This window comes from Podarcis bocagei (genome assembly GCF_964188305.1).
Source record: "Podarcis bocagei genome assembly, chromosome: 3".
Lineage (NCBI taxonomy): Eukaryota > Metazoa > Chordata > Lepidosauria > Squamata > Lacertidae > Podarcis > Podarcis bocagei.
The window spans coordinates 102,268,716-102,290,427 of NC_138127.1; the positions used below are offsets into that span (position 1 = coordinate 102,268,716).

At 45.9% G+C, this 21,712-nt stretch overlaps 1 protein-coding gene across 6 annotated transcripts in view; it reads left to right on the top strand.

The window, feature by feature from the left end:
* The first annotated feature begins 175 nt into the window (after positions 1–175).
* PAPOLG (poly(A) polymerase gamma) overlaps positions 176–21,712 on the top strand; it is a 43,880-nt gene continuing 22,343 nt past the window's right edge. For 3 of the 6 annotated variants that reach the window (XM_081188560.1, XM_081188559.1, XM_081188562.1), the window contains exons 1-8: positions 176–642; positions 10,819–10,974; positions 13,159–13,225; positions 15,555–15,636; positions 15,726–15,835; positions 16,762–16,815; positions 19,571–19,682; positions 20,889–20,978. In XM_081188560.1, coding sequence (XP_081044686.1) covers positions 623–642; positions 10,819–10,974; positions 13,159–13,225; positions 15,555–15,636; positions 15,726–15,835; positions 16,762–16,815; positions 19,571–19,682; positions 20,889–20,978 — 691 coding nt within the window. In that variant the 5' untranslated portion in view covers positions 176–622. Of the gene's footprint in view, positions 643–910; positions 1,090–2,130; positions 2,564–2,787; positions 2,991–10,818; positions 10,975–13,158; positions 13,226–15,554; positions 15,637–15,725; positions 15,836–16,761; positions 16,816–19,570; positions 19,683–20,888; positions 20,979–21,712 lie in introns of those variants that run through there. The other 3 variants (XM_081188564.1, XM_081188563.1, XM_081188561.1) reach the window with 3 other exon arrangements.

The following is a 21,712-nucleotide window of genomic DNA, read 5'->3' on the forward strand; positions in this document are numbered from 1 at the left end:
CTGCTTGGATTATACTGTATATCCATCTGCCTCTGTCTCTGCTGGAGGGATCAATTAACCTCCCTCCAACCCCACCACTTGCCCAACTACATGTGGTAAAAACTCATTCAGGGCATATATACAGAAGCCATAGCAAGAAGTACAGCTTACTTATTAATCAAACTTATACCCTGCCCTTCCTCCCAAATGAGCCTATGGTGAGGTCACTTTTATCTTGCAAGGTAAAAACTGTGTATGTCCTCCATGGCACATCCTGAGCCCGCTAATACAGCCTGCTATCCTCAGAAGCACTGAAGGACTGTCCCATTCCTTGTCTTGAAGTGAGCTTCGGCAGCCAATCTGCTCAGCTTCTATATGGGAGGACACCATCCTGGTCCTTCACCTCAGGCAACAAAATGTCTCAGGGCAGCCCTGTGCCCCCTCCATCCTATTTTTATGACTTGGGACCTTCTAGGGTGTTCTAGCCCTTCTAATGCTTCTATCACAGGATCAAGTTGCATTTATGAGTAAATAAAACCATATCTCACAAAGAAACCACAGTCTCTGCTGTCCGTCATTTCAAAGAAACTGGAAAGTGCCTGAGACCCCTGGAATCTCGCACCCACTCAGAGACTGGGGTGGCATGCAACAATACATTTTAAGGTTTGTGGCAGTCAAACCATGTTATCCTGTCTGCCAGCTACTGGTATAATTGACCCTCAACCAGAACCAAACACGGACCCGGAGAATCTCTAGACAAAGTATGTGAACATGGAGGAAAACTCCAGGTCTTCTGTGGAGTTAAGACATATAGCCACTGTACTAGCTACTCTCTTCCAGCCTAGCCTACCTTGCAGGATTGTTGTAAGGATAAAAATGGAAGGGGTGTGAACCATGCAGCAGACAAATACATACCAGTATAACCTTATGGTACGTGGGTGGTGTTGTGGTCTAAACTACTGAGCCTCTGGGGATTGCCAGTCAGAAGGTCGGTGGTTCGAATCCCCATGACAGGGTGAGCTCCCGTTGCTCTGTCCCAGCTTCTGCCAACCTAGCAGTTTGAAAGCACACCAGTGCAAGTAGATAAATAGGTACCGCTGCAGCAGGAAGGTAAACGGCATTTTCCTGAGCTCTGGTTTCCGTCACGGTGTTCCGTTGCGCCAGAAGCAGTTTATTCATGCTGGCCACCCGGAAAGATGTCTGTGGACAAATGCTGACTCCCTCGAGCGCTGCAACCTCATAGTCACCTTTGACTGGCCTTAACCGTCCTTTACCTTTTACCTTTATAACCTTATATTGTAAACCGCCCTGTGATCCTCAAATGAAGGACTGTGAATAAATTAATAATAATAATAATAATAATAATAATAATAATAATAATAATAATAATCCTTGCACACATTTGAGAAAGCCAACTCTTGCGCACAATGGCTTACGCCATGAAAATGTGTTTTGAGTCTTTGAAGATGCCTCTTTATTGTTTTTTGCTGCAATAAACTAGTTCTTGCAAGTCTTTCTAGGTTTTTTTGCAACAAACTAATAATGTAGCTGCCTCCTCTGGAAGTTGCATTTGCCCAGTGAGCTTAAAAAGGGAGTTGTTAGCCATTTTCCCCAAAATGGCAAAATCATTTTGGTGTCCTTTTTAAGATTGTAAACCTGAGGCTTTCTTCTCTTCTTTTTTTCGTGATCTGTAAGCTGCTCTGGGAGCCTTTTTTTTTTTTAGTGTGGGGTTTGAAAAATAGGAAAGAGGAGTTTTAAATAAATACAAATGAAGCAAATCTGGCACAGGGTTTTTCTTGTGTAAGCTGGAAGCCACTTGGTCGCACAGCACCATTTCTAAGCACCATTCCCCCTTTCCTGGGAAGAGTCCAAAATAGTCCCAAGACAGCTTTCTGTTCATGCTCAGAGGACTCCTGAGGGAGGAGAAAGGAGGAGGGTACTGGAAAGGGGTATATATACTTGTGCACATGATTGTGAACTCGTGCATGCTTTTTGTGACTTATCACACTTGCTCCTTCTACCAGTTCATGGATGGTAGAAATAAAACCTTTTTCTCCGAAACTATTCCTTGAGTGTCTGTTGACTCCCACTTCCCTTTCCCAGGGGCAATATTTTTCCCACCCGAGGGCAAAGCCTCATAAGGCTACAAGCTAAAACATTTATTTGTAATTAATTTGCCTTATTTCTATCATGGCACACCGACCTTCCAAAGGATCCCAGTGCTGTTCTCAACAGCCATATTTAAACAGCAGCAAAACACAGCAAGGTACCAAGGATTTAAGATGGTGATGATGCTAATAGTAAACGGACTGTAGGAACAGGGGCGATATTTCTGAGGGCTGGAACACATTTTCAAGCGTCCGATTTCTGTTTTCAACACCAGCTCTGTTAATTTAAAAAAAACAAAAACTTTTCTCTTGCAACGATAAGCAATAGCACCGCCAAAAAAAAAAAAACCCCACACGTCACCACAACACTTTTCCTAATGTCTCCACCTAAAAATCAATCGTTTCCCGGCTCTTCTTTGCTTAACAAAAGCGAGAAAAACGGACTCCGCTTCCCATGGTGGCGTGAGGGGAATCTGGTTAGTTTCACACGCAGCGATTTTGTTACTTTGACCTTCTTTTATTGTTACCGGTATATGTATTCCTATTGTACCCTCACGCTGCGCTTCGTGAGGGGAGAAGACGAGAGAGAGAGAAAAAGGCGGGAAAAGTCGTTATAGACTCTCCCGCCGCCGCGCAAAGGCTCATGGGAAAGCACCCTCGCTTCCCGCGCTCCGGCCCGGGTCGCGAGAGCGGGGGTGGGGGGACGGCTTTGGCGTAGAAGCGAGGTGGTTGTCATGCCACGTAGCCGACGGCAGGGGGCGCGGCAGCGGCGGCGGCTGCGCTCCTTATATAAGAGGGCGGAGGGAGTGGGCGTGGCTTGGCTGCAGGTGGCTGCGTCGCGCGCTGGCAGCAGGAGGTGCGCCCGGAGCTCGCGCTGGCGGTGGCTATGAAGGAGACTTGCGGGTAAGGGGTGGGCGTGGTCCTGCTGCTGCTGCTACAGCTGCATTATTCATTCATTCATTGATTCATTCAATTCATTCATTGTCCAGGGACCAGCAGCTTCTCTAGGCATGGGATGGGTTTAGGGGCGAATGCTTCTCGCTCTCCTAGCCCAGTTTGTTTTTAATAATAATAATAATAATTCTTTAGCTGTTTGAAACTTGGCGTCCTTGGGGGAAATTGCTTTTACTGCACCCGTTTTTAGCTCTCTCTGGGCCGATGCAGCTTCCATAGAGAAAGAAGAGGAGCTGTAATTAGTTAATTGCAGCCAAACAGCCTTAACTGCGCTTAGAAAAGGCTGGAAGCACGTCTTGCTGCTGCTCCTAGTTCCGATGGTAGTTACCTGCTTTTGTGTTTCTGTTTTGTAAGCCGCCCTGTGACCCTCGGGTGAAGGGCGGCGTGGATATTTAATAAATCGTAACAATAATGAATACTGTGGCATGTGGTTTTGCGTGCCAGAATTGGTATTGCCACATGCAAAGTTGGCAAGAGGGTGTTGTGGGTGGGTTTTTTGTGTTAATTATTATTACTATTATATATTAAGTTGCACCCCGCCCTTTTCCCTGACTGGGCTCAAGGCGGCTTACAGGTAAAAACAAGAACCCCATCTCCCCTGTTCCCCCTAGGCTCTTCTTCAGGGCAGACAAGATGAAGTATAACAACTCCACAAAGTAAAAAAATTCCTTCCACAAAGCACATAGTTAAAACGCCTGAATTTCACACAGCGTTGTGTTTGTTGACCACCAGGCTAAAAGGGGTTAAGACAAATTCATGCCTCTGACTACCATTTACTGGGAATTGCAGACATCTGAAGGCAGCCCTCTTTAGGGAAGCTTTTAATGTTTGATGCATTACTGTATTTTAATATTTTGTTTGAAGGTGCCCAGAGTGGCTGGGGAAGCCCACCCAGATGGGCGGGGTATAAATAATAAATTATTTATTTATTTATTTATTATCAGTTACATGGTAGTAACAGAGGTTTAATAATAATCTGCCATGAGGAACTTGAACTAATTATTCACCTCACCCTTTTTTTTACCCTGTCACCAAATAATGTCTTAAATGTTGCATACATACTACATTTCCAAATAATAATAATTTTATTATTTGTATCTTGCCCATCTGGCTGGGTTGCCCCAGATGGGGCAATCATAAATTGTATTACCGGTAGTTTTAAATTGGCAATATCAATATAACATTATGATGTACTAATAAAATGAAGAATCTTCTTCATGCTTTCCTACCTATCCCGATAAAATGTGCCCTCCAAAAAGGGGTCAGAAGAGATCAGAAAAGGAAAAGGAGTTTGGTTATGCCAGGATTGGGCTGTGGTGCCGTCTTTTAAAATAAAAAGTAAGGTACTTGTTGGTTTTATTGGGGTTAACTTTAGTTGGAAGCCTAACTTAGCAAGTGCTGTATCTGAATGCAAATGCTATGGTACTGTTCGTTTATTTGCTTTAAAATATTTTTAACCTGTCCATCGCAAAAGCAATCCCAGGACAAGGGTGTACAAAAACAGGAATAACCATTTATAAAAACAGGAGCAGATAAAAACCACGGTAAAAGCAATAGCAGTGGCAGCAATACCACCACAGCACAAATCCTTGTGTATCAAGGAGGGAGAAAGGTTGTTTTCTGCTGCTCCAGAGAAGCGGACATGGAGCAATGGATCCAAACTATAAGAAAGAAGATTCCACCTAAACATTAGGAAGAACTTCCTGACAGTAAGAGCTGTTTGACAGTGGAATTTGCTGCCAAGGAGTGTGGTGGAGTCTCCTTCTTTGGAAGTCTTTAAGCAGAGGCTTGACAACCATATGTCAGGAGTGCTCTGATGGTGTTTCCTGCTTGGCAGGGGGTTGGACTCGATGGCCCTTGTGGTCTCTTCCAACTCTATGATTCTAAGGATGACCTGTGGCTCTCTCTATCTGGTGTAGGACTACAAATTCCATCATCCCTGACGGTTGCCCATGCCTGTGGGGACTGATGGGAGTTGTAGTTCAACAACATCTGATCACCAGTTCCCTATCGCTGATATACACAGTCCATTAGAGAGTGGCTTTGGAGAAAAGGCAGTGAGCTGGATTACCCAAGCATGTTGGTAGTCCATGAAATCGGAAAGCAATATTGATAGAGCCTTCAAGATAGTACTGTTGTTTTTCTGCCAGTGTGGCTCTGGATTATGAATGCACGCTGGTAGATTTTGGGCTGATACGGTGGTACCTCGAAAGATGAACAGAATCTGTTCCAGAAGTCGGTTCGACTTCCAAAACGTTTGGGAACTACAGCGCGGCTTCCGATTGGCCGCAGGAAACATCGAGTGTTTGGGTTCTAAAGAACGTTCACAAACCAGAACACTCACTTCTGGATTCGTGGCGTTTGGGAACCAAAATGTTAGACTTGCAAGGCATTCGGGATCCAAGGCACGACTGTATTTAGAATAAAGGTTTTTTTATGTTAAACTGCCTACTTCTGATAGAGCACACCTGCCGTGGTTGGTTATAGACCTGCCCTATGCCAAATCTTTCTCTGCAGTCTTATAACATTGATAGTAAAAGAAACAATGAAATGAAACTTTAGCTAATGGTTTACATGGGTGAAATGGTATTTAGTACCAGTGAGTCTTGGGGAGGACCGCTCCCCCTGCAAGCCCATTCTCCACCTTGGGCCTGGGGGCGGCCCCCATACTCACCACCGCCACAACTCTAAGGACACTGCTGCGGCGGCAGCAAATGTTTAAACGTTTTATATATTTTAAAGTGTTTTAAAAGTGTTTTTATTTTTACTTTGTTGTATCACCAGAAACGGTGGTTTTTTATCCATGTATTTTTATTTTGTTTTGTTTTATTTTGGGTTGGGGTGGGATGGTTGCTGAGTGGGGTGGGGATTGGTTTTGTTTTGGTGTTATTGTTTCTTTGTTTGTTTGTTTGCTTTTATATTTTGTAAATGGAGGCGAGTATGAGGCTTGGGATTCCTTCTATGGAGGGGCGAGGGAGGTATGGCGGTGGGGGCAGATGTCATAGGCGAAGGGGATCGAGATACGGATATGCTCGTACCCCTTCCAATCTGCGCCCCATCCCGAGAGACGAGGGTAGGGTAAGCAAGGATTACTCACCTCCGTCACTGGTGTTGTGCAATGCCAGGTCTATAGGCAACAAAACCGCCACCCTGCGAGATTTCATCATCTCGCAGGGGGTCGACCTGGCTTGTGTGACGGAGACCTGGGTGCGCGAAGGGGTAACTGTTACCTTACGAGAGATGGCGCCCCCGGGTTTCTCTGTCCTCCACCAGTCACGGACTGTGGGCCGGGGGGGAGGGGTGGCACTATTAATCCGGGAAGATTGTTCTTTCAGGGCTCTACCACCGCCATCGATCCCCGGCATTGAATGTGTCGGCCTAGTGTGGGGCTCTGAGGTGAGCTTGGCTGTCTGGCTGGTGTACCGGCCACCTAGCGCACCAGCAGCCACCCTGTCAGGCCTGCTGGAGGCGGTGGCCGGCTGGGCCTTGGAGTTCCCTAACCTATTGGTATTGGGGGACTTCAACATCCATGCCGATGCCACTCCCTCCTCACAGGCTCTGGACCTGGTGTCTTCCATGGCGACACTAGGGCTCTCCCAGTTTGTTTCGGGCCCCACACATCAAGCAGGCCACACGCTGGATCTGATCTTTGGCGTCGGTATAGATGTGATCATGTTTCCTTCGATGAAGGTGCCATGGTCTGATCACTACGCTCTGAAAGCCAGGATTGATGTTCCACCCCCACCCTGCTTAGGTGGTGAGCCGATTTGGGCTCGCCCGCGGAGGCTGATGGACCCTGATAGATTCCGTCAAGCCTTGCGGGACCTTTCTCCCCCTGGCGACTCATTGACTGAGCTTGTTGAGGGCTGGAATACCCAGCTCCTGGCAGCCATCAATGAGATCGCACCTAAGCGCCCTCTGCGACCCCGCAGAAACCGGGCTCCCTGGTTTACTGAGGAGCTCCGGAAAATGAAGCGGGACCTCAGACGGCTAGAGCGAGTATGGCGAGGTGCCCGTGACGGAGCCTCAAGAACATCTTATAGGGTTTTTATGAAAACCTACGAGATGGCAGTGAAGGCCGCTAAGAAGTCCTACTTCTCGGCCTCCATTGCATCCGCTAGCTCTCGCCCGGCACAATTATTTAGTATAATTCGGTCTTTAACGTCCCTCGAAGGACAGCCAAATTTAAATAACAATTCGACACACAGCTGTGAGGCATTTGCGAGCTTTTTTGCGGAGAAGGTCCTGTCGCTCCGCCATGACCTCCCTGCCAATTTGGATACAATAAAGGAACTGGAGGCCCCTCGACTGTCCTCGGGTCCAGTATTGGACCACTTTGACCGGATATCCCCAGCCGATGTGGACAGATTCCTCCAAGCTGGAAAACCCACCACTTGTCCTCTCGACCCGTGCCCGTCTTGGCTGATTAGAGCGTGTCCAGACGAGGTGCGGGCCCCCCTGGGGGATATCATCAATTTGTCCCTTGGCACCGGGACATTCCCAGGGGAACTGAAGGAGGCAGTGGTGCGTCCGCTCTTAAAGAAAACATCATTAGATCCCTTAGATCTATCCAATTACCGCCCAGTTTCGAATCTTCCATTCCTGGGTAAGGTGATTGAGAGAGCGGTTGCTGAACAGCTTGGTAGGTTTCTGGATGAAACATCGGCTCTGGATCCATTCCAGTCCGGCTTCCGCGCTGGTCATGGGACCGAGACGGCTCTGGTCGCCCTAACAGATGATCTTCGTAGACAGCTGGATCGAGGCGGGTCGGGGCTGCTGATTCTTCTAGATCTGTCAGCAGCTTTCGACATGGTCGATCACGAACTTCTGGACCACCGCCTCGCCGACGTGGGGATCCAGGGCACAGTCCTTCAATGGCTGCGCTCGTTTCTCTCTGGTCGGGGACAGAGGGTGGCGCTTGGGGGGGAACTGTCACCCCGCCACTCCTTGGTGTGTGGAGTGCCTCAGGGTGCGATTCTCTCCCCGATGCTTTTTAACATCTTTATGCGCCCCCTCGCCCAGCTTGTCCGGAGTTTTGGGCTGGGCTGCCATCAGTATGCTGATGACACCCAACTCTATCTGTTGATGGATGGCCATCCTGACTCGGCCCCAGACACACTGATCAGATGCTTGGAAGCTGTGGCTGGATGGTTACGTGGGAGCCGGTTGAAGTTAAATCCTTCGAAGACGGAGGTCCTCTGGCTGGGACGGGACGATATGGGATTGAGGGGGCAACTCCCATCTCTTGCGGGGGTGCAATTAGTGCCAGCACCGTCCGTTAAGAGTTTGGGTGTAATCTTCAATACCTCCCTCTCCATGGAGGCGCAGATTGCAGCTATAACAAAGGCGGCATTTTTTCATCTCCGCCAAGCTAAGCAGTTGGCTCCTTACCTCTCTCGCCCTGACCTAGCCACTGTGATCCATGCGACGGTCACCTCCAGACTGGATTATTGTAACTCGCTCTACGTGGGGCTGCCCTTGAGACTGACCCAGAAACTCCAGCGGGTGCAGAATGCCGCAGCGAGACTCCTTACGGGGTCTTCGCTGCGGGATCACATTCATCCGGTGCTATACCAGCTGCACTGGCTCCCGGTGGAGTACAGGATCAGGTTTAAGGTGCTGGTTTTAACCTTCAAAGCCCTACACGGCCTAGGACCCTCGTATCTACGGGACCGCCTCTCCTGGTATGCCCCACAGAGGAACTTACGGTCCTCAAATAAAAACATCTTGAAGGTCCCAGGCCACAGAGAGGTTAGGCTGGCCTCAACTAGAGCCAGGGCTTTTTCGGCTGCGGCTCCAACCTGGTGGAACGCTCTGTCACAAGAGACAAGGGCCCTGCGGGACTTGACATCTTTCCGCAGGGCCTGCAAGACAGAGCTGTTCCACCAGGCCTTTGGTTAGGGCACAGCCTGACTCCCTCCTTTGGCAATCTTTAAAATACTTTAGTTTATGGTTGCCATCAATTTTGATTTTAATTAATCAAAATCAATCAAACCGCCCAGTCAGTCTGACATCAATACCAGGGAAGATTCTGGAGCAGATCATTAAGCAAACAGTCTGTGCGCACCTAGAAAGGAATGCTGTGATCACCAATAGTCAGCATGGATTTCTGAAAAATAAGTCATGTCAGACTAACCTGATCTCGTTTTTTGACAGAATTACAAGCCTGGTAGATGAAGGGAATGCAGTGGATGTAGCCTACCTTGATTTCAGCAAGGCATTTGACAAGGTGCCCCATGATATTCTTGTAAAGAAACTGGTAAAATGCGGTCTTGACTATGCTACCACTCAGTGGATTTGTAACTGGCTGACTGACCGATCCCAAAGAGTGCTCATCAATGGTTCCTCTTCATCATGGAGAAGAGTGACTAGTGGGGTGCCACAGGGTTCTGTCTTGGGCCCGGTCTTATTCAACATCTTTATCAACGACTTGGATGATGGACTCAAGGGCATCCTGATCAAATTTGCAGATGACACCAAACTGGGAGGGGTGGCTAACACCCCAGAGGACAGGATCACACTTCAAAACGACCTTGACAGATTAGAGAACTGGGCCAAAACAAACAAGATGAATTTTAACAGGGAGAAATGTAAAGTATTGCACTTGGGCAAAAAAAATGAGAGGCACAAATACAAGATGGGGGACACCTGGCTTGAGAGCAGTACATGTGAAAAGGATCTAGGAGTCTTGGTTGACCACAAACTTGACATGAGCCAACAGTGTGACGCGGCAGCTAAAAAAGCCAATGCAATTCTGGGCTGCATCAATAGGAGTATAGCATCTAGATCAAGGGAAGTAATAGTGCCACTGTATTCTGCTCTGGTCAGACCTCACCTGGAGTACTGTGTCCAGTTCTGGGCACCACAGTTCAAGAAGGACACTGACAAACTGGAACGTGTCCAGAGGAGGGCAACCAAAATGGTCAAAGGCCTGGAAACGATGCCTTATGAGGAACGGCTAAGGGAGCTGGGCATGTTTAGCCTGGAGAAGAGGAGGTTAAGGGGTGATATGATAGCCATGTTCAAATATATAAAAGGATGTCACATAGAGGAGGGAGAAAGGTTGTTTTCTGCTGCTCAAGAGAAGCGGACACGGAGCAATGGATTCAAACTACAAGAAAGAAGATTCCACCTAAACATTCGGAAGAACTTCCTGACAGTAAGAGCTGTTCGACAGTGGAATTTGCTGCCAAGGAGTGTGGTGGAGTCTCCTTCTTTGGAGGTCTTTAAGCAGAGGCTTGACAACCATATGTCAGGAGTGCTCTGATGGTGTTTCCTGCTTGGCAAGGGGTTGGACTCGATGGCCCTTGTGGTCTCTTCCAACTCTATGATTCTATGATTCTAATTCTTATGATGTTTTTATAATGTTGCACTATTTTAGTGTTGTTAGCCGCCCTGAGCCCGGCTTCGGCTGGGGAGGGCGGGATATAAATAAAATTTATTATTATTATTATTATTATTATTATTATTATTATTATTATTATTATTATTCCCTGCTGTAAGAAACTGCGCTACTTCCTTTTAAACCACATGATGTGTCAGGGAATTGTAGACTTCCTAGAAGCCTGCACTGATACTGCTAGAAAGTTGTGACATTTACTAAAATAGAAAAGTGCATGATAAGTTCGTTTTCCAGTGTGCAACATCACACTCACCGACGTTAATCATTTCTACTGAATACCTGCAGTTTAGTGTATGCGGTTTTTAAAAGTGTGTGTGTTTCTGTGTGAGATAACTTATTTCCCTTATCGTGTTTAATGTGACTTTTCCTGTACAGAAATTATTTGGAGAACCAGCCGCAAAGGCACTACGGGGTCACTGCTCCAATTAGCTTGGCTCCTCCGAGGGAAATAGATTACATCCACACACAGAAGCTGATTGAAGCCATGAAGCCTTTTGGTGTATTTGAAGATGAGGAAGAGCTTGGTCGCAGGTAAGAGTAAACAGGTATAGTGTAACAGCTAATATAATATGGGAGGGGACGCGGGTGGCACTGTGGGTTAAACCACCAGAGCCTAGGACTTGCCGATCAGAAGGTCAGCAGTTCGAATCCCCGCAACGGAGTGAGCTCCCGTTGCTCAGACCCTGCTCCTGCCAACCTAGCAGTTCGAAAGCACGTCAAAGTGCAAGTAGATAAATAGGTACCGCTCCGGCAGGAAGGTAAACGGCGTTTCCATGCGCTGCTCTGGTTTGCCAGAAGCGGCTTAGTCATGCTGGCCACATGACCCGGAAGCTGTTCACCGGCTCCCTTGGCCAATAAAGCGAGATGAGCGTCGCAACCCCAGAGTCGGTCACAACTGGACCTAATGGTCAGGGGTCCCTTTACCTTTACCTTTTTAGTACCTCTGGTGGGGGACACATCATGCTCCTTCTGGGGTAGTTTGTTCACCTTTGGTCCACACCCTGTACTCAGCTCTCGCCTGTGGCTTCTAGAAGCTGTCAACATGCAATGGCAGCCACATGCCAGGAACACCTTCAACTGGCCGGCTAAACCAGGTGAGGGTAGCCGATAGGTCTCAAACCCTTGGGGAGTTAGGGACATCCTTTACATGCAAAGACAGACTCCAGCAGATTGAGCAGACAAGACCTATAGTGGGTCAAGAAACCCATTTTTCAGCATGGACTGTAGAGGAAAGTGGGGGGCAGATGGGGCTGGTCAACCAGGGAAGGTCACCCATTGAGGAGAAGGAAAACCGATCCTAAAACTCTGCTGCCTTGTAGGACATCCTCAGGAGAAGAAAGGGCTAAGGAGCAAACCCTACACAAAGTTAGAGTGGAGTCCCTAAGACTGTTAGGTGGCGCCTTATACACCTCCTTCCAGCAACTCCTGCAGCCAAGCTGGTGCCCAACGTATTGCTCTGTTTTCCTTTGGACCAGGGCCTTTTCAGTGATGGCTCCGACCTGGTGGAATGCTCTGTCCCATGAGACTAGGGCCCTTCAGGATTGAACCTCCTTCCATCAGCCTATAAGACAGAGCTATTCTGCCTGGCCTTTAATTTGAATTCAGATTTGAATCTTTTATTTCCCTTCTCTTCCTTCCCCCATCCCTTTTATGAAGATTACCCGCTCTGGGACCCCACAGCTAATTCTCCCCTGGCCTCCTCACTGGCTCAAGTAGGACTAATTCAGCCAGCTAGCCCTGGTGATTATCTAATGCTTATTAGATGGATTTCCCCCCAACTGATTTCTGAATTTTGAATTATATTGTTATTCATGTTTTTATACTGTATTTTATTCTGCTTTTATGATTAAGTGTTTTAAATTTATTGTTAGCTGCCCTGAGCCAGGTTTTCTGAACCGGGAAGAGCGGGGTATAAATAAAAAAAAATTATTATTATTATCAGCGAGGCCGAGGGGGGGGGTGTCTTGTTGTCTAGGCAGCCCAGGACCTCCAGACTTTGCAGCACGGGGAGGTCATTTTGGTGCTGCTAGTGCAGTGGTTTGACCCTTGGAGGCGCACTCCATTGTCTCTCGAGAGATGCCTACTATATGATAACCTCCACCACCCCCCATGAGTGTGAGACAGTACATTAACACACAAATGATTCTTATCAGTCCATACAAATTATCCACATATCCAGAATGTCTTGGGGACAGCACAAAAGTTGTATTCCCCGTCGCAGACAGTTGTTCCCAGAGAAGCAGATAGTTCAGGCTGTTCTGTTCAGGATAACCATATCTGCAAAGATGCTTCGGAAAGTTTGCCTTTAAGACTAGTTTCCTTCGTATATTGAACAAAGGACCACCATATTGCATAATATTTGTTCAAATTACTAAGCGTATAGTAATTACCGGAAGGCTATCCGCGTTAATCTGCTGCAGCAAAAACAGTGAAGAGTGACCAAATTATTGCGTTGTAGCTTTTGTTAATCTCAGCCCACTTCAACAGATACCCGAACTGACAGGTGTCGTAGGTGGGATGAGGAAAGGAGTGAATTGAGGAGATGAATGCAGCAAGAAGGAGGCAGTGACTGCTACCTGAAAGCAAAATAGTTACCGTGACACATTAACAAGGCAGTAATAGTGATTTATTTTTTAAAAACATTAACACTGAAGCTACCACACTTTCTACTACTACTTTTAAATCTTCCCTTTTTAACATTTTCCCCCATTGCAGGATAGTTGTTCTCAGTAAACTAAATAATTTGGTGAAAGAGTGGATTGTGGAGGTTGCGGAGAAGAAGGTAAGAAGTTTGTCAGAGACGTAAGTTTTATATTGGCCTACTCCTTCTTGCCTTTTGTAGCTAGGATTCTGTAGTTCTTGCTGTAAGATTCTGGCTCTGCAAAGGGCGAGAGAACAGACCTCCAGAATGAATTAAGTACTTAACCCAAGGTACCACTGTATTTCTGGGTTAGCGGAGTCTGTAACCTGAAGCGTATGTAACCTGAAGCGCCTGTAACCCGAGGTACCACTGTAGTCCGCTAAATTCTTGCACTACTGCATTGAGATTCCCCCCTTCCTCTCCTCCCCCTGTGCGCACCCAGCACCCTAGGTTTTTCCGTAGAAGGGGTTTCCTGTCTCTATCTTTTTTGAGGGTGGGGGACAAAAGTCAGAGTGTATACTTCATTTCTGCTGATGTGCTTGAAGCAGTTCATGCCGTAAGATATTTTAATAGACCTGCTTTAAACGGACCAAAGGACAGGGAGAAAGGAGGAAATAGGCAGATTGAAAGTACAGTGGTACCTCTAGCTACGAACTTAATTCGTTCCAGAGGTCCATTCTGGTTGTGTTTTTTTACAATTTAATTTATTTAACATAATTATTACAAAATATAAGCAAAATATTGCAAATACATACATACATATATATTTCAGATAAGCACACATATATAAAAAAGAACAAAAGAAAAAAGGAAGAAAATAAGAAAGGTAAAGAAAAAATAAAGAGAAGAAGAAAAGTTGGAAGAATTTCTTCCAAATTTATTCTACAAATATCTCAATAATAAAATTTCATTGATTGACTTCTATTGCTTACGCCGCACTTCCTATATACATTTTAAGCAATATTGTATCTGTTATTCTGTATTTTTCCCATACAACCTCACACAAATATTCTAATCAATAAGTTTTCTAAATCTATTCTAAACACAACCAGTACCTTCCATTTAATCTTTGTCTACATAAACTGTTCTTAACCTGAGGCGTGCTTTCGCTAATGGGGCCTCTTGCTACCGCTGCGCTGCCAGCACACGATTTCTGTTCTCATCCTGGGGCAAAGTTCTCAACTCGAGGTAACTCTTCCAGGTTAGCGGAGTTTGTAACCTGAAGCATTTGTAACTCGAGGTACCACTGTACCATGGCCATTGTGTAGGAGAATTTTGGAAGAGGAGGCTCCAGAGGTCAGTTGGTCCTAGCCAGGCTGATGGACAGAAGAGGGTGAAGCGGGTGTGTTGCTGCTTGCTCAGGCACAGGAAGGTTTTGTGGTCACCGATGGTCCTTGGATGGGGAGAGAACACTAATACTGTCTCTTTCACTCTCTGTCCCCTTGTCCCCTGGTTTGCCCACTGGCTCCAGCAATGAAGTTATTGCGCTCACAGCACAAAAGCTTGGGTGCTGTGCACTGTCCATGCAGGTGTGAGAATTCTGTTGTGCCTTTCTGTGTGCAATAAGCAAGCACACTTGATGCGGCTGCAGTCTTCTCGGGGGGAACCTAGCAGGGGCGTAGCAGGGGGGCGGTCCACCCCGGATGCCATCGTGGAGGGTGGTGACAAATTATCAAGGAACAATTTGTGGGTGGCGCTGTGGGTTAGACTACAGATCCTAGGACATGCCGATCAGAAGGTCGGCGGTTTGAATCCCCGCGACGGGGTGAGCTCCCGTTGCTCAGTCCCTGCTCCTGCTAACCTAGCAGTTCGAAAGCATGTCAAAGTGCAAGTAGATAAATAGGTACCGCTCCGGCAGGAAGGTAAATGGTGTTTCCGTGTGCTGCTCTGGTTCGCCAGAAGCGGCTTAGTCATGCTGGCCACATGACTCGGAAGCTGTACGCTGGCTCCCTTGGCCAATAAAGCGAGATGAGCACCGCAACCCCAGAGTCGGTCATGACTGGACCTAATGGTCAGGGGTCACTTTACCTAGGGCGGTTCATAAAAACTTTTTTTTGAAAATGTTGCTCCAAAGGTTTCATCTTACTACACTAGGGATTATATAGCTATATCTGAAATTCCATGCATATCAGTTAATATCTTGACCCTCCTCCATGAAAATAACTCTTTACTTGGCTGTTTTCATATGTTGTGAAGGCTGAAATTTCAATTCAGCGGAGCCAAAACACAATCCATCCTGTAGATTTAAGTATCTGTCTACAGTCGCCTCCTTGTTATCAGAGGCCCATAATCCACATTCCTTTGTAAGAAAATATGAAATAACGTAAAACTATTTTTGCAGGGGGGGGAATAATATTGGGGGGGGGGGTGACAAGAAATTTTCCGCACTAGGTACCACCTAACCTTCCTACGCCTCTGGAACCCAGTAGCTTAGATTTTCAAGGTGTAAATGTTTCCAACTTTCCTGCAGAACCTCCCATCTTCAGTCTCATCACGGTGTGGTGGCAAGATTTTTACGTTTGGTTCCTATCGGCTTGGAGTCCACACAAAAGGTATGATTCTCGTAAGATGCCTCAACCTGGGAAGTAGTTTGCCTTAAGCTACTGAAAGCTGCTAATTTGAGGGCCTTTTCTTCTTGCAGGTGCTGATATAGATGCTCTCTGTGTTGCCCCTAGACATGTGGAAAGGTCCGACTTCTTCCAGTTGTTCTTTGAGAAGCTAAAGCTCAATGATGGCATCAGGAACTTAAGAGTAAGTAAGTCTCTTATCTTGATTGGACGAGCCGGTGTGTGTAATATTTACTCGTTTGCATGCTGACTCCATTGAAAAGCATTGTAGCCTTTTTAGACTTTACCGATTGGTGGGGTCTGCGTTGCCCCCAGATGGGAGGAAGGAAGTCAAATGACACCAAGGTTTGGTTCAGAGAAAGAGTTTATTCTGCTCTCTGGATAGCAGAAGGCACTTGCGTGGTCAGTTCACAGCAAGTCCGCAGAAAGAGAAATTTCACACAGTATATATATCCTCCAGGTACCCTCTCCCCCCTTCCCCAGGAATCCAGCCTCGTACATTCATACACATAAGTTGACACCCACAAACATACACATATGTTCCTGTACATAAGTTGACATCCATGACCATAAACAGATGTTCCTGTTCCTGTATTGTTATCTTGGGGTTAAGAGGGTCACCCAGCTATAGGAGTTTCCCTTGACGCCATCTCTATCTCCGGCCGTGGGGACTGACCGACCCTGTCTTGCAGAGTCTGTGCATCAGTGTGTCAGGATATTTACATCCTACAGGATAAGATAAGCGCCAGCTCTGCCGTCCCGTCTCCACTTCGGAACTGACAAGGCCATTCATTAAGTGTCACATACTGATAAAGGAGAGGGCTTTGTTTATACAGCTGGGTTCTTGTTATACATTGGCTCAAGTGCTCAAGTTAATGGATTTTAGCTAATGGAGAAGGGCCCATTTTTAGACCGACTGCACAGTCAGGTTTTAGATTTGGGAAACCCATTCCTTCAGCGTTGTGCTTGACATGATTATTGGGTGGTATGAGGCCGCCTTGTAGAGAATTGGAACATTGGTCCATCTCTGCATCATACTGTTAATGCATCTCATTCCAAATGCAGTCACTTGGATTACGTAAAAGCTGTCTTAATCTCTCCTTCCTACAGGCAGTAGAAGATGCATATGTACCAGTCATCAAGTTTGAATTTGATGGTATTGAGGTAAATAATCATTACTTCCTCTTTCCTTCATAGAAATTAGTATTTATGGTGGTTTTGGGGGCGAAACTAGATGATCCATGAACCTATGTGATTGCATTTCATGAGTGCTTTAGTTGGTTAAATGGATTGCAACTGATGGGAGGATCGATGGCAAGTTAAATAATTTAACATCGATGGGACTCACATTGGTCCAACAAGGACTAAGCATGCTCAGTGGAAGCATGAGGCTGACTTTAGAAGGTTGGGAGCAAGGAACCCAGAGAATGGGGGGATGGAATGTAAAGACTCGGAGATGGAACAAAGCACTTTAATCATTAGTAAGGTAAAGGGACCCCTTAGTAAGGTAAAGGGAATTCCGAATAGGATTCCTCGCAAGAAAAGGGAAAAGTTGACAGCTATGGGCTACACCCCTGCGACTCAGATTAAAACAGCCTGCAGCAGCCTTGGCATGTTTAAAGGTAAAGGGACCCCTGACCAGTCGTGGTCCAGTCGTGACCGACTCTGGGATTGCGGCGCTCATCTCGCTTTATTGGACAAGGGAGCCGGCGTACAGCTTCCGGGTCATGTGGCCAGCATGAATAAGCCACTTCTAGCGAACCAGAGCAGCACAGGGAAACGGCGTTTACCTTCCCGCCAGAGCGGTACCTATTTATCTACTTGCACTTTGATGTGCTTTTGAACTGCTAGGTTGGCAGGAGCAGGGACCGAACAGCAGCTCAGCCCATTGCGGGGATTCGAACCGCCGACCTTCTGATTGGCAAGCCCTAGGCTCTGTGGTTTAACCCACAGTGCCAAATTATACCTAATACAAAAGACTGATCTTTAAAAATGTAATGGAGAGATAAAATATGGGAGTGTGCAGCTATGGTTAAATTAATTGATTTCATTTTAAAGATATCTAGAATAAGGGCAGAGACAGTGGTAAAAGAGGCAAAAATATATTGATTACAGTAAAAAAATAATAATGAGGCTTTCCCCCAAATAGAAACCTTGGATTTACAGTGCATTGATGTCTCAGTAGATGGGCTAAGTGTTACTGATGATGTAACAGTCACTAAAACCCTCGCTTTGGCGTCAGTATAGAAAACTGGAAACCAATTTATAAATATATCTCCAAAATTATGGAATTTCATTAACTGAAATAGAGAAGGCCACTTCACATTGTCGAAGGCCTTCTCCACATCAAGAACAAAAGTATTAATCCATGTTTATTACTTATCACATAATTCATAATAGCTATAATTTTACAAATACTGTCTCATTTTCCTTGCCCATATAAGTCTTGTCTGATCTGGACTGTTAGTTTTGCTTATAATGCTGTTCAGACTTTATGCCAATATTCCAATGAAAATTTTATAATCTGTGGATTATATAAGGATATTGGGAAATATGCAGTCACTGATGATTGGTGCTTGCCTTCCTTTAGAATCACCACTATATTGGCTTCTTTCCAGGTCCCCAGAATATATTTTCCCACCATTTCATTCATTGTATTTTGCAATGGATTCAAAAGTACCAGAGAACTTTTTTTTATAAAACATCCATGTCAGCCCATCTGGGACCAGAGCCTTGTTTTCTTTCAACCTTTCCAATATTTCTTAATCTGTCTTAATTATTGCCCATTTTCCATTAGATGGACTCGTTAATTTTGTTTTGGGTAAGAATTGTCCTATTTTATCTCTGTATGGCATTTTCGTTTTGTACAGGTTTGAATAGTAGCAAATTCTCCCACTGTTTCCTTATCAGATATAGTCCAACTTGAAAGGACAAGTGTTATAGTCTGGTACAATTCTGGAAAAGACTATGAATTGAAAGTGGAGACAATAGAAGCACCTTTCCCTGCTTATCTGCTTGCTTTATAACATGAAAAACCTTAATAAAAACTATTTTTTTAAGTGCCTTTCACCAGCCTTACCACAGAAATCCGTGTGCTGATAACCTCACAGTCTTCTTCTTCTTTGGCGATCCCTCCTAGCCGAGTAAGATTGTCTTCCATAGACACGGTTTTAACAATGAGTCTGTAAGTGACTGTGGAGGCCAACTCTGGATCCACCCATCCTTCCACAGTGGGGACATTGGTTTCCAGGCAGGAGTTGATCACGGTGTGGATTTGCCTTCCTCCTAGCACATTTCTCCCTTGCGTCCTGAGTTTGAGTGTCTTCAGAGCCCATGACACCTTTGGTAAAGGCTGTTCTCCAATTGGAGCGCTCGCAGGCCAGTGTTTCCCAGTTGTCAGTGTTTATACTACATTTTTTTAGATTTGCCTTGAAACAGTCTTTAAACCTTTTTTGTTGACCACCAGCATTAGGCTGGCTATGGGGCTCCATGTGGAACAATTCAGTTATTAATCCACCAGCTTATTAGGACTACATAACACTCACCTGGGGGAATTGCATTGGTTTCCAATTCAACACTCTGGTGCCAAATCTAAGATGCTTGTATGCTGTTTACCTATAAAGCCCTAAACAACCTGTGGCCTAAACACTTCAAGGAGCGCCTCACCAGGAAGGTCCCTTTTGATTGTTCTGCAGTTAAATTCGATACCTTGTGGCAAGCTGCTTTATTGTGTCCGCCTTGCCAACAGAGGGCGGCCTAAAAATATTACTGAATGAATAAAATAAAAAAAATACTTGGAGCAGTGTCTGTAGAATATGCTTGAAGGCATTTCTACTGCTCTAGCAGTTCTTGATGTTTGGTGGCAAGCTGTTAAAGAGGTCACTTGCTGAAAGGCTACTTTCGTTTCTTGCCTCCATAGATCGATCTTGTATTTGCGAGGCTGGCTGTGCCAATCTTGTCTGATAACCTGGATCTTCGGGACAACTCGCATCTGGGAAGCCTTGATATAAGGTGTATTCGGAGCTTAAATGGTAATGTGTACCTTTCCAGTTTTTCTTAACAGTGGCCGCTAAACACAGCTACTCAAGTAACTGGGTATTAAATGGCTGTGATCTGCCCTACTTGAAAAGGGATTTTTGACTATGAGTAGCTGATTCATGTTGCACCCTATATTTTTTGTTCTGCGTTTTCCTCCAAGAAGTTCAGGGAAGGATGCACAGGCTGTCTCGCTGCCCAGTAGGTATGGAATAGACAGACTTTCTCAGTGACACAGTGAAGCTTAATAGCTGTGATGCTTTGAACCTGCGAATGGTTGCAATTCCAAAAGCAGCCTGCCATGCAACAGTGTATGTTTGTAATGCCCTCGGCAGGCAGATGTAGCTATGTGGTTCTTTGAATCCTGTCCGTAGCATGAGCCTGATAAGTCTGTAGCCTTATTGGAGTTCACCGATTGGGTCTGCGTTGCTCCGGGACAGGAGGAAGGAAGTCAAATGACACCGAGGTTGGTTCAAAGAAAGAGTTTATTCTGCTCTCCGGATAGCAGAAGGCACTTGCGTGGTGAGTCCACAGCAAGTCCAAAGAAATGAGAAGTTTCATGCAGTATATATATCCTCCAGGCACCCTCTCCCTCCTTCCCTAGGAACCCAACCACGTCAGCCTATGTACGCAGGTTGACATCACATATGTTCCTGCTCTGGTATTCTCAACCATAAAAGGATCTTCCTTCCTGTACTTCTGACCATAAAAGGATCTTCCTCTTCCTACTCTTATCTTGGAGGAAGAGGTCATCATCTCTGAGAACACACTCTGACTTTGTTCCCAGACTTAGGTCTGTGCAGTCAGGGTTGTGGTAAGATAAGACCTAGAGTGTCATCTCTGTTCCACTTTAGAGTGGACAAGGCCAGCCTTATCGTCACAGACTGAAAAAAGGAGAGAGCCTTGTTTATGCAGCTGTGTTCTTGTTATGCATTTGCTCAACAGCTCAAGTTAAAGCATTTTGAGAAATGCTAAGAAGAAAGGGGGGTTGAGTCAGTTTTAAACTGACTGCACAGAAGAAACCCCATTCCTTCAAGTCTAGTATTTCCACTTAGCTTTATCAGTTCAAGCCATGTTGTGTGGGAGGACTGGACAGGTAAAATTAGAAGCCTACTTTGCACCGTGTATGTTCAGTCTTACTGCCTCTCAGTAGCCTGGTGCCTTTGCCCGATTTAACGCAAAGGCTTAACGTTTGCCGGCAGGTTGCAGAGTCACTGATGAAATACTTCATTTAGTACCAGACAAGGAGAACTTCAGGCTGACGCTCAGAGCAATTAAACTGTGGGCAAAACGTAAGTACTTAATACATCAAATTTTGTGGTATCAGCCCCTAAGCTTAATAGTCCTTGAAATGGCTCTTTAGGCTAAGCCAAGTGAGCTTGTCGCCTCTGCACGTTGCCTTCAAAATCTGCATTATGGCGATTACGTCTCAAATCCTGAGGACGAGCTTGAATGCTGGTCTAATGGTGGCAGAGAAACACCTGAAAATGTGCTAGATGCTCCTGATGAATACTTAAAACCAGTTTGGAATCTAGTGGCCAGGGAAGGAATCTTGCTTCCTTCCTTCCCCCCTCCTTCGAAGTCATATCAGAGCCTCAAGAATTGCAGGTGTTCAGGGGCTGTCACCAAGGCAGGGGCCAGGTGTTTCTACTCCAACACAGCTTCTAGGTAACCTTTCTAGCTCCTAAATCTGGCCTAGGAATGTAGGAATGGAATCTTGGTTCCATGAAACTTTATCTTCAGGTCTCCTGCTAACTTGGGAGATTTCCAAGTTATAAAGGGATCAGGCGAATTTGCGGAGGATGCACCTGTGTCATGGGTGAGAAACTCACCTTCCACCTGTTGTTGAACTCTCCATCATCCCCAGACTGCGTGGCCAATGGTGAAAAATCATGGGCGTTGTAGCCCAAGCACAACAGTGGTTTAACCCACAGCACCACCCGCGTCCCATAACATAGATGTAGCACGCTCAAATTTTGATGGAAGGGCAATAGGCACCACAAGAGGGAGCTGTTTCGAAAGCAAA